At 37.1% G+C, this 12,807-nt stretch overlaps 1 protein-coding gene across 2 annotated transcripts in view; it reads right to left on the reverse strand.

Moving 5' to 3' along the window:
• AFG2A (AFG2 AAA ATPase homolog A) overlaps positions 1 to 12,807 on the reverse strand; it is a 334,449-nt gene that overhangs the window by 48,787 nt on the left and 272,855 nt on the right. For both annotated transcript variants that reach the window (XM_082639000.1, XM_082638999.1), the window contains one exon: positions 11,892 to 12,056. In XM_082639000.1, coding sequence (XP_082495126.1) covers positions 11,892 to 12,056 — 165 coding nt within the window. The remainder of the gene's footprint in view (positions 1 to 11,891; positions 12,057 to 12,807) is intronic.

The following is a 12,807-nucleotide window of genomic DNA, read 5'->3' on the forward strand; positions in this document are numbered from 1 at the left end:
AAAGTATCAGGAAAAAAAAAAATTACTGGGCATGGGAATCTCTTGAGCAATTAAAACTTTCATTTCCATTCAGTGGAAAATTGTTAAAGTTTGCTAAGGAGTTTTTTTTTTTGGCCATGCCATGCAACTTACATGATATTAGTTCCCAGACAAGGGATTGAACTGGGGCCCTCGGCAGTGAAAGCATGGAGTCCTAACCACTAGGCTGCCGGGGAATTCCTAGGAGAATTTTATTAAAATCTGAATTCTATGAACTGTCAGAGTCGTTCAAGGTTCCCATTCCTCTGGTGCCATGATTAGGATCTCTAGGCTACAGAAGCAAGTATTCAGAGACACTGACCACAACCCCAAGATCTCAGATTTCTAGAAGCATTGTAAGGAAAACATAACCATGTTATCTGTCCCTGGAGGTCCAACCCCTAAAGAATTCCTTATACAATTAATCTAATCTATGACAGGTATACAGGCACACATTTTTAGCACTAGAAAGGATCATAAAGACCGTTATTTCTACTCCCTTATTAAAATACGAGAACTGAGCTCTAGAGATGATAACTGATTTGGCCAAACTAATACTGCAGTATATGGTCAAGATGGGACTGAAGTCTAGGTCTTGGTTTTTACCAAACGGTAAGGGAGAGGGTTGGAGGACTAGCTTAAAAGTTACAGTCTAAATATAAGCTTTTAGTGTATCTGATTTTTGCTCTGGAAGGTTTTATCATGATTCATTTACAACAGGGTAGCTACATTTTAGCCATTGAACAGAGCTGCAGAGGTGAGGTACTTGCCCTAGGAGCTTATATTCAAAGTTACAAGTGGTAATATGGCTCAGAAGACATAATCCAACTGACTTTTAATATTTTGGCCATTCATATCAGGTGCTGCACCTCATGGCAGGTTTAACGTGCTAACGTTGTACAAAAGACATCTTTAAATTCCCATTTATCCCATTCACAAAACATATTTGTCCAAGGGCTCATGAGGCAAATCTTAAAGTCACAGAAAGTAGTTTATCTACTTGGTATTAAAATCTAAATTTATTTATTTGATGAATACATATAAACTTTATATGAGGTACTGTGCTAGTAGGCACTGTGGGGGATATTTAAAGGTGGATAAGCCAAAAAATGAGACGACCCTGTATGGATGTGAAGGTTGTGCATATACAAGGATGCCCAGCTGAGGGGGTGAATAAGGACTTAATGAAATAGGGACTTTCATGAAAGCTCATGCTCTGCTTGACAAGCCTTTTGCCCTTGCAGGAATCTGTCACCAAATGGGGTAAAGGAGCATCTTTTTCTAATTCACGTAAAGGTGCTCCATAGGCTAGGCTAGTGGTGGCCTTGGACACAAATGCCACCAATCTTTCAAACACACAAATCTGACCACAATATTTCTTATTAAATTCTTCAATGGTTCTCCACGGCTTAAAGGAGAAAAACAAGCCCAGATGATGTGCAAGGTCCTTCACATTTGTCTGACCTACTTTTCCTGCTTTATCACCTACTACTTCCACTCTCAGACTCTTTTTCTACTCATATTTTAACCTTTAACTGAATCTAGAACACACTATGTTCTTTTATGCATCTCTGCCTTTCTGTATGCCAGGCATGCTCCCCTTTCCAGCTCTACTCTACTTTGGGAACTCCTATTCACCTATTAAGACTCAGATCAACTATCCCCACCTTCAATCCCAGTTAGTGTGAGTTACATCCTCTTCTTTCTCCCCTAGTATTGTGCACATCATTACATCATGCCACATAAAACACATTATACAGAACTTAGTTGTTTATATGTCTTTCCCTCTGAACTGAAGACCTTATTCACAATACCTGGTAAATACTGTAAGTGAATAAAGGAAAACATAGTTCCTAACTTCAAGTAGCTTACAATTTTTGCAAAGATGACATCGAGGTAGCTAAAGACAACTGTCAGAAAAGTACATATAAAAAAATGTAAAGATGTTTCATATCCACTGTCCACAAGAGCAGGCAAATCTTTATCAAAGTTTCAGAGATGTTAAGGGGAACTAAGAAACCATTTCTAAGATTCTTCTGTTGACTCAGAGGCAGGAAGAGCCTTTCAGGAGGAGTTGAAAGATCCAGGTTCTGGTTCTGGGTCTGTCACTTATTTGCTGTGGGACTTCAGACAAATCAATTGTTTTTGCTTGGCTCTAGTTCTTTTGCTACAGCAGTGTTCTCATAGTGTTAGGCACTCAGATAACGTATATATATATATAAAAAAGTTTAAAACCAGAAGTGTTACTTTAGTGAACGTTAAAACTGATATTTTTGTTCATCAGAATTACTTAGAGTCAACACATAAATCACCCATCCAACATTAATGTCCACTGATTCAGTGGATAGGATGGTTGCTTTGCTGGACTCCAAGAAGTAGAAAACCTGGTTTCTGCCATAGAGAATCTTACAGTTTGTTTGCGGGGGGCGGGGGGCAGAGCGGGGAAGGGGACGGGACATGAGGCGGCTGCTCATATTAAAATAACCACAAAAATATCCTAAGAGCTAAACAAGTGAAACAGAAATCAGAGTAAAGGAGTTCAAAAGGAGAAGCCATTTCTGGGTGGGGTTGTCATGATGGTTTTATGACAAAGCAGTGATTTCAGTAGGTTGTATAAGCAAAGAGTACTTTGAAATTCTGGGCTAGAGATATAGAATTTTAGGGTAAATGCACAAGAAAGAGTAGAGAGAACAAAGATCTCAAATTAAGAACAGCAGACCAGCTGGTGACAAGAGCATGATTTCATAGGGCAGTTTCTGATAAGGCGGGACAAGCAGACTGCACGTGTGTCTACAGGAGGTTGCCAAGTCCTGCAGTGCCCTGCTTCCCTCTGAGATAGGAACACCACTGCTAGCTGCTCTCTATCAGCACTACTCAGGAGCCTGAGACCAGGCCAGAACATGTCCTGTCCTGCCTTAGGATCTTTAGTCCTATCTTAGATGTGTTGTTAGGCTGGTCATATAGAGTCAATCTATGCCAGGTTCTAGTACATTCATTGATCCTGACTTTTAGATTAGGGAAAATAGTTACAAGAGGCTTCATGTAGGAAGAGTACAGATATCCTACGTGGTTATAATTGCTCCTTCTGTTTTCACTGGGTAGGAGGAAAGAGAGAGGCTATCAGAAGGAATAATAATCAGCAAGATAGAAAAGTAATTTAAGCCTCTCCCTTTATTAGCTACAATAACTCAAGCACAGTGAAAGGAACGCTTCTTGAATTAAAGAGGCAAACTGGAAGGTGATTTTTTAATGTCAAGCTGGCATGAAGACCTCGAGCTATTATGAGACCCAGGAGGGCCTAGACTATAAAACAGAATTCAGGGCAAGACACATCACTTTAGTAAAATAGAGATAAGTACACTAAATTTACATGAAGTTAAAGCTTTTTGAAAAATTAATGTGAAATTATTTAACTCTAACAAATTGCTAGAGCTAGATTTAGACCCTAAAAATCACCATATAAAGTAGATTTTTAGGTTTTGAAGAAAAGACTAAGAGGCAAACTCATATTATAAATAATAATTTCAGAGAAATTATCTGGTTATTGAGACAATGAAAACTGCCTTATGGCAGCATCATCCAATACTGTAGGGTAAATATAAATACTGAACTGATAAAATGAGGAAAGGATGAAGGGAGATAACATTTATGAAGCACTCCTTATGTGTCAGGCCTTGTTTCTTGGTGCTTTTACATTTATTATCTCATTTAACCCTCAAAACAATTTCAGTCACATAGATATCTTATAAATGAGGAAACTGAGGTTCAAAGAAGTAACTTGCCTGTAACCACCCAGAGAGAAAAGAGCTACAATTCGATTAAAAGTCTACTCAACTGCAGCATTAAAATTCTTTTTTTTCCCCTACTTTATTGCCTCTCTTGAAAGTTGAATTCTCAAATCTTGATATATGAAATAAATGCTATCATTGCCTATATTATTTATAAAATGTACAGCTGATACCTGGCTCTTAGAGAGTCTGTCAGTTTTAATGAGATAATCACTAAAAGGAGGATAACATCCAAATGCAAATAAACATTCAATCCAAATTTTAGATATTAATTGTCAGCCTGTGTTAGCAAATTCCTATACAGAGAGGAAATTATGTATCTTATTCATCACCTCTGTCCTCAAGCACATGGCACATGGGTAATGGGCCCAGTCATGGCTTCATATGCATATATTTGTGACTGCTGATTTCCTGTCAGTGGGTAAGATAAACGTTTTCTTAAAGGAACTAAGATAATTTGATATAAGACAAATACATGAAGTGGAATCTGCTACAAATAACTTAAAAAACAAAAATCAAAGGCAAAAGAAAACAATAGCTATAACCAAAAATGACTTTTTATTTCCTCCTGAAGTGAATTCCCATCTGCTTTTAAATGGCAACATGTTTTTCCATTAACTGGGAGCTACAGCCAAGAAGCCAAAGACAATGAGGTTCTGGCCACGGGAGAGCAGCAGGCGGCAGAGATGGCTGAAGGATGCCGCCCGCTTCAGCCGCTCCTTAGAGGCTGCTCCCTAGGGACCACATTCCCTTTTCAGCTGGTGACAAACTTCCTCTTGGGACTCTCCTGAGGATTAAAATAATGCTTTAATTCCTTGTATACCCTCTCCAAGGAGGGAAAATGAAGTAACTCAGAAGGGTAGAAGGAGCTACTTCAAACTTTGGGTGTCTGTAAGCTTTTACGGAACAATGTTGACCTGGCAAAAGCACCAGGTGACAAGAAAATATTTTTAAAAATTAACCCTCCTATCCCAGTCCTCTAATGAGTGCCAGTATCATCTCCATCCTAAACATTCTAAACAACTTTTTAATTAAAAATAAAAATAAAATATTCACTACAGTTAAAATAAACATTTTATGTTTCTAAAAAAGTGTCAGCAATTTCCTCATTTCTGGCTCACCCAGCCAAATTCTTGTTCGTACAGCTGATACTGTACAGTCAAATAAAATTAATTTTATATAATACTGAATATACTAATCTCCCATGAAGACAATTAACTGAGTCAGTAGTTTCATTTTTATACCAAAAGTGCCCACAGAGACACCCCAACTCTGAAAAAGAGGCTGTGCCTATAGCAGGGTGCATTGCTACAAGAAGGTTCCTCTATGACAAATGAGAAGGGAAAGTCTATTTTTCCTAAATCTAACTTTTTTTCAGTTCATTAAATGTTTGTTAAGTATGTACTATGTAGTAGGTTCTGTGCTGAAGGATATAGCCTTGCTGGGGGAAGAAATAAATTAGTTACATCAGTGGTAAAGCACTGAGCCTGTAGGTATCAGATGACTGAGGTTCAAGCTTTGAATTTGTTTTACTATTTAAAAACCTATCAGGGACTTCCCCAGTGGCACAGTGGTTAAGAATCTGCCTGCCAAAGCAGGGGACATGGGTTCGAGTCCCAGTCTGGGAAGATCACACATGCCTCGGGGCAACTAAGCCCATGTGCCACAACTACTGACGCCCGGGCACCTAAAGCCTGTGCTCCGCAGCAGGAGAAGCCACCGCAATGAGAAGCTCGCTCACCGCAACGAAGAGTAGCCCCCACTCGCTGCAACTAGAGAAAGCCCTTGCAGCAATGAAGACCCAATGCAGCCAAAAAAAAAAAAAAAAAAAAAAAAAAATCAAAACTAATTCTGGCTTTCAAACATTGTTGTGCCATTTTACTTCTGACAGAAGAAAAAAAGATGAGAGATCTTATATTTTATGTGAAGCTGTTTAATCTATCTTAAATTTCCTATTGATTTTGAGACTTTAAAAAGATAGTATTTTTCCTCAAACAATAAGGCACCTGTGTGAATTACTTAAATATTCAGACCAAACCCTCCACCCAAAACAAAAAATGTGGAACAAACCTGCCTTGTCCAAATTGAAAAGCCTAGAATTACTAAGATATGGCTCTGGAATAAATGTCTATGAAGTTGTAATAATATATTGATTATAACTAGGACCACAGTAAGATACCCTTCCCTCACCCAAGCCATATGGGACATAAAAACGTAAACTGAGGGACAGAATTTTCTGCTACTTTCTCTGGGACTATTTTTAGAAAATCTGATATAAAAATTAATCAGAAATGAATTTGCTTCTATTTCAGACTGAATTAGATATGTACTACATAAGAACTAGTAAGCTGGTACAATAATTCCTGGTACCAAGTGAGTTTTTACCTTTCAGCCAGACAGGACCTCACTGGCTTTGCTTTTTGTTTTGCACTTCTGTGTTACTACCATGAATTATTTCAAAGTGAGAAAGGCATATTTATACCTTGCTAACTACTCTTCCACTTCACTCAACTCAAGTGAAAGATTTATGGTTTCTTTTCCTGCCTACTTCCTGTAAACTGACATATCATATACAGCCCTTGGTCTCACACCAAAAACTAAATTCTAGAAATGCTGGAGCAGTCAGTTAGCAGTAACTGTATGTTCATTTTAACTTAATGGATGGTCATGCCACACAGATGCTAATAAAGATTACTGTTTCAGACAGGACTTTAAAGGTGAATGCACTTTAACTGCTCTCAAGCTACTTTCTACATGGATTTTCCACCCCAGTGGAATTTAAAAATTTAAAGGGAGGAAATGAAACATACATAGTTACTAGTTGAAAAAAACAGTGAGTAGAATTGAGATTTATTTTGGTTGTTGTTATTAGCTATGATTACATGATATACTAAATCCAATTCCACATGTAAATTTACGTACAAGCCTCTCTGAGTACCGCTAATGATCTGTTATGTGTTAATCTCTTTGGTTTTTACAGAAGACAGATAAAAAATAACAGATAAAAAATAATAGCAAGCAAAACAGAATGTAGAGTCCCAGCCTGCTGGATAATTCAGAATGAAAGGAATCTACAGCTTCTTACTTAAGAAAGTATTAATTTCCCAGTACAGACCCATATCAGTGGTATTCAGAAGACATTTCTGTGTTGAGGAATATATAGTCCAAATTTTTCTTAAGATATACTTGTAGAAAAGCTGCACAAATAGTTTAATGGAATTTTATTCTGTAAATAAAAACAGCCTAAGTAAAGAGTTGCTAAGGACAGAAAAAATATTTATTTATTTGCCATACTTAAAATTTTCATATTTTCACAGAGGTCTTGCTATTCTTGTTGAGAGTATACTTTTACTATTAAGGACAGACAGGCTGTCACTTTTATGCTTTTTATGAGAGAATCTTTGTAGACTGAGATACTTTTCCCAAATCTTAAAAGATAATAATAAAATCTCTCTGCCAAGTCTTTTGTATTTCAGAGTGCTTACGTGATATCTTAATCTCATTTTTATGATCTCTATGAGAAAACAGTAGGGCAAGTTGTACACCATTTCCATTTGATAGGGTAAAGCAATCAAAGTTCAGAGATGTGTATAACTGGTTGGAAGCTGCTGTATCAAAAAGCCTCTAGACTGGCTGAATGGATACAAAAACAAGACCCGTATATATGCTGTCTACAAGAGAGCCACTTCAGACCTAGGGACACATACAGATTGAAAGTGAGGGGATGGAAAAAGATATTCCATGCAAATGGAAATCAAAAGAAAGCTGGAGAAGCAATTTTCATATCAGACAAAATAGACTTTAAAACAAAGACTATTACAAGAGACAAAGAAGGACACTACAAAATGATCAAGGGATCAATCCAAGAAGAAGATATAACAATTGTAAATATTTATGCACCTAACATAGGAGCACCTCAATACATAAGGCAAATACTAACAGCCATAAAAGGGGAAATCGACAGTAACACAATCATAGTAGGGGACTTTAACACCCCACTTTCACCAATGGACAGATCATCCAAAATGAAAATAAATAAGGAAACACAAGCTTTAAATGATACATTAAACAAGATGGACTTAACTGATATTTATAGGACATTCCATCCAAAAACAACAGAATACACATTCTTCTCAAGTGCTCATGGAACATTCCCCAGGATAGATCATATCTTGGGTCACAAATCAAACCTTGGTAAATTTAAGAAAATTGAAATCATATCAAGTATCTTTTCCAACGACAACGCTATGAGACTAGATATCAATTACAGGAAAAAATCTGTAAGAAATACAAACACATGGAGGCTAAACAACACACTACTTAATAACCAAGAGATCACTCAAGAAATCAAAGAGGAAGTCATTTGTCATAGAAACAAATGACAATGAAAACACAATGACCCAAAAGCTATGGGATGCAGCAAAAGCAGTTCTAAGAGGGAAGTTTATAGCAATACAACTCTACCTTAAGAAACAAGAAACACCTCAAATAAACAATCTAGCCTTACACCTAAAGCAATTAGAGAAAGAAGAACAAAAAAACCCCAAAGTTAGCAGAAGGAAAGAAATCATAAAGATCAGATCAGAAATAAATGAAAAAGAAATGAAGGAAACGACAGCAAAGATCAATAAAAACTAAAAGCTGGTTCTTTGAGAAGATAAACAGAATTGATAAACCATTAGCCACACTTATCAAGAAAAAAAGGGAGAAGACTCAAATCAATAGAATGAAAAAGGAGAAGTAACAACTGACACTGCAGAAATACAAAAGATCATGAGAGATTACTACAAGCAACTCTATGCCAATAAAATGGACAACCTGGAAGAAATGGACAAATTCTTAGAAATGCACAACCTTCCGAGACTGAACCAGGAAGAAACAGAAAACATAAACAGACCAATCACAAGCACTGAAATTGAAACAGTGATTAAAAATCTTCCAACAAAGAAAAGCCCACAACCAGATGGCTTCATGGGCGAATTCTATTAAACATTTAGAGAACAGCTAACACCTATCCTTCTCAAGCTCTTCCAAAATACAGCAGAGGGAGGAACACTCCCAAACTCATTCTACGAGGCCACCATCACACTGATACCAAAACCAGACAAAGATGTCACAAAGAAAGAAAACTACAGGCTAATATCACTGATGAACATAGATGGAAAAATCCTCAACAAAATAATACCAAACAGAATCCAAGAGCACATTAAAAGGATCATACACCACGATCAAGTGGGGTTTATTCCAGGAATGCAAGGATTCTTCAGTATATGCAAATCAACCAATGTGATACACCATATTAACAAACTGAAGGAGAAAAACCATATGATCATCTCTATAGATGCAGAGAAAGCTTTCGACAAAATTCAACACCCATTTATGATTAAAAACCCTCTAGAAAGTAGGCATAGAGGGAACTTTCCTCAACAGAATAAAGGCCATATATGACAAACCCACAGCCAACATCATCCTCAATAGTGAAAAACTGAAACCATTTCCACTAAGATCAGGAACAAGACAAGGTTGCCCACTCTCACCACTATTATTCAACATAGATTTGGAAGTTTTAGCCACAGCAATCAGAGAAGAAAAAGAAATAAAGGAATCCAAATTGGAAAAGAAGTAGTAAAGCTGTCACTGTTTGCAGATGACATGATACTATACATAGAGAATCCTAAAGATGCTCCCAGAAAACTACTAGAGCTAATCAATGAATTTGGTAAAGTAGCAGGATACAAAATTAATGCACAGAAATCTCTGGCATTCCTGTACACTAATGATGAAAAATCTGAAAGCGAAATTAAGAAAACACTCCCATTTACCATTGCAACAAAAAGAATAAAATATCTAGGAATAAACCTACCTAAGGAGGCAAAAGACCTGTATGCAGAAAACTATAAGACACTGATGAAAGAAATTAAAGATGATACAGATAGATGGAGAGATATACCATGTTCTTGGATTGGAAGAATGAACACTGTGAAAATGACTCTACTACCAAAAGCAATCTACAGATTCAATGTAATCCCTATCAAACTACGACTGGCATTTTTCACAGAACTAGAACAAAAAATTTCACAATTTGTATAGAAACACAAAAGACCCCAAATAGCCAAAGCAATCTTGAGAAAGAAAAACGGAGCTGGAGGAATCAGACTCCCTGATTTCAGACTATACTACAAAGCTACAGTAATCAAGACAGTATGGTACTGGCACAAAAACAGAAACATAGATCAATGGAACAGGATAGAAAGCCCAGAGATAAACCCATGCACATATGGTCACCTTATCTTTGATAAAGGAGGCAAGAATATACAGCGGAGAAAAGACAGCCTCTTCAATAAGTGGTGCTGGGAAAAGTGGACAGCTACGTGTAAAAGAATGAAATTAGAACACTCCCTGACACCATACACAAAAATAAACTCAAAATGGATTAAAGACCTAAATGTAAGGCCAGACACCATCAAACTCTTAGGGGAAAACATAGGCAGAACACTCTATGACATAAATCACAGCAAGATCCTTTCGGACCCACCTCCTAGAGAAATGGAAATAAAAACAAAAATAAACAAATGGGACCTAATGAAACTTAAAAGCTTTTGTACAGCAAAGGAAACTATAAACAAGACGAAAAGACAACCCTCAGAATGTGAGAAAATATTTGCAATTGAAGCAACTGACAAAGGATTAATCTCCAAAACATACAAGCAACTCATGCAGCTCAATTTCAAAAAAACAAACAACCCAATCCAAAAATGGGCAGAAGACCTAAATAGACATTTCTCCAAAGAAGATATATACATTGCCAACAAACACATGAAAGAATGCTCAACATCATTAATCATCAGAGAAATGCAAATCAAAACTACAATGAGATATCATCTCACACTGGTTAGAATGGCCATCATGAAAAAATCTACAAACTATAAATGCTGGAGAGGGTGTGGAGAAAAGGGATCCCTCTTGCACTGTTGGTGGGAATGTAAATTGATACAGCCACTATGGAGAACAGTATGGAGGTTCCTTAAAAAACTAAAAATAGAACTACCACACAACCCAGCAATCCCACTACTGGGCATATACCCTGAGAAAACCATAATTCAAAAAGAGTCATGTACCAAAATATTCATTGCAGCTCTATTTACAATAGCCAGGACACGGAAGCAACCTAAGTGTCCATCAACAGATGAATGGATAAAGAAGATGTGGCACATATATACAATGGAATATTACTCAGCCATAAAAAGGAACGAAACTGAGTTATTTGTAGTGAGGTGGATGGACTGTCATACAGAGTGAAGTCATACAGGCTGTCATACACAGTGAAGTAAGTCAGAAAGAGAAAAACAAATTCCGTATGCTAACACATGTATATGGAATCTAAAAAAAAAAATGGTCAGAAGAACCTTGGGGCAAGACAGGAATAAAGATGCAGACCTACTAGAGATGGACTTGAGGATATGGGGAGGGGGAAGGGTAAGGTAGGACAAAGTGAGAGAGTGGCATGGAAATATATACACTACCAAATGTAAAATAGATAGTTAGTGGGAAGCAGCTGCATAGCACCGGGAGATCAGCTCGGTGCTTTGTGACCATCTAGAGGGGTGGGATAGGGAGGGTGGCAGGAAGGGAGATGCAAGAGGGAAGAGATATGAGGACATATGTATATGTATAACTGATTCACTTTGTTATAAAGCAGAAACTAACACACCATTGTAAAGCAATTATATTCCAATAAAGTTGTTAAAACAAACAAACCAACAAACAAAAAACAAAAACAAAAAGCTCCAAAAGAAGAATCTTCTACTTCTATTCCAGTGTTCTCTCCACTATATTATGCTGCTTCTCTGAAGACTACGTATTGAGAAATAAGATAAGCCAGGTAAAACCAATTGAAATATAATAGAGGCAAGGTAAAATGCAATTTAATTTAGTGACTACCTGTCAATGTAGTATATTTCCTGTTTTAAGATTACTTAATACACAGTTATTTAAAACAGCTGGCATCAAGCAATCTTTTCTCTGCTAATGACCCCAAGCCGCTGCTTTCTTCCCACCAAGGTATTTTAAGGGGAACTATCTTACCTCTGCTCCTGAATATGTATCTGTTTGGAGGATGAGTTCATTCAGATCAACGTCATTACTGATTGGCATAGAGTGAAACTGCAAGTTAAATATTTCCCTTCTTGTTTCTGCATCTGGTAAAGGCACGTAGATGATTCTATCAATTCTTCCAGGCCGCATCAAGGCCTATAAAGAAGAAGGGGCAACAAAGATTAACCAAGCTCAGAATTGATATTCCATATGAAGGAACCCAAGGAAAGAGGATGCCCAGAATCTCAAGAATATCTCACTATTATCATAATTAGTAAATAAGACAAGTACTAGAGATTCTAAAGTCTATTTTAAAGATTCAAACAAATAAACAATGTCAGAGTACTTTTGAAAATAGAAAAGCAGGATTTCTGAAAGCCTTTTTGCTCCTCAGCAACTGTCAGGTCAGTAAAAGACGACTACTGTCTTTTAAGGAAATGTATATATGACTTGCATTCATCATATCAAAAGGTTTTCTTTGGTAACTTCCTGCAATAACTCTTCAAATATGGGTTAAGCTGTTTTCAGAGAGCCCACAAAATAACATAGCTCACATCAAAGAATACTTCTAGAGCTGACAGTAGTCAAATGAACTTCCCTAATATTTTATTGAAGGCGAATGCCTGAACTACCTTAGAGCTAATGAAGTCATCTATTCCGAAAAAACTATTGAGCTGTACCATATACCAGAGTTTGTTCTTGGTACTAGGAAACAACACAAATAAGATAGATAAGTGGAAAATTGACTATAGTGAGAGTTACTGGTCTGTGAATATACTAATAACCTTTGACTTCTATATATATATATATATTTTTTTTTGCGGTATGTGGGCCTCTCACTGCTGTGGCCTCTCCTGTTGCGGAGCACAGGCTCCGGACGCGCAGGCTCAGCGGCCATGGCTCACGG

The sequence above is a fragment of the Mesoplodon mirus genome (assembly GCF_964341445.2).
Source record: "Mesoplodon mirus genome assembly, chromosome: 2".
NCBI classification, from domain to species: domain Eukaryota; kingdom Metazoa; phylum Chordata; class Mammalia; order Artiodactyla; family Ziphiidae; genus Mesoplodon; species Mesoplodon mirus.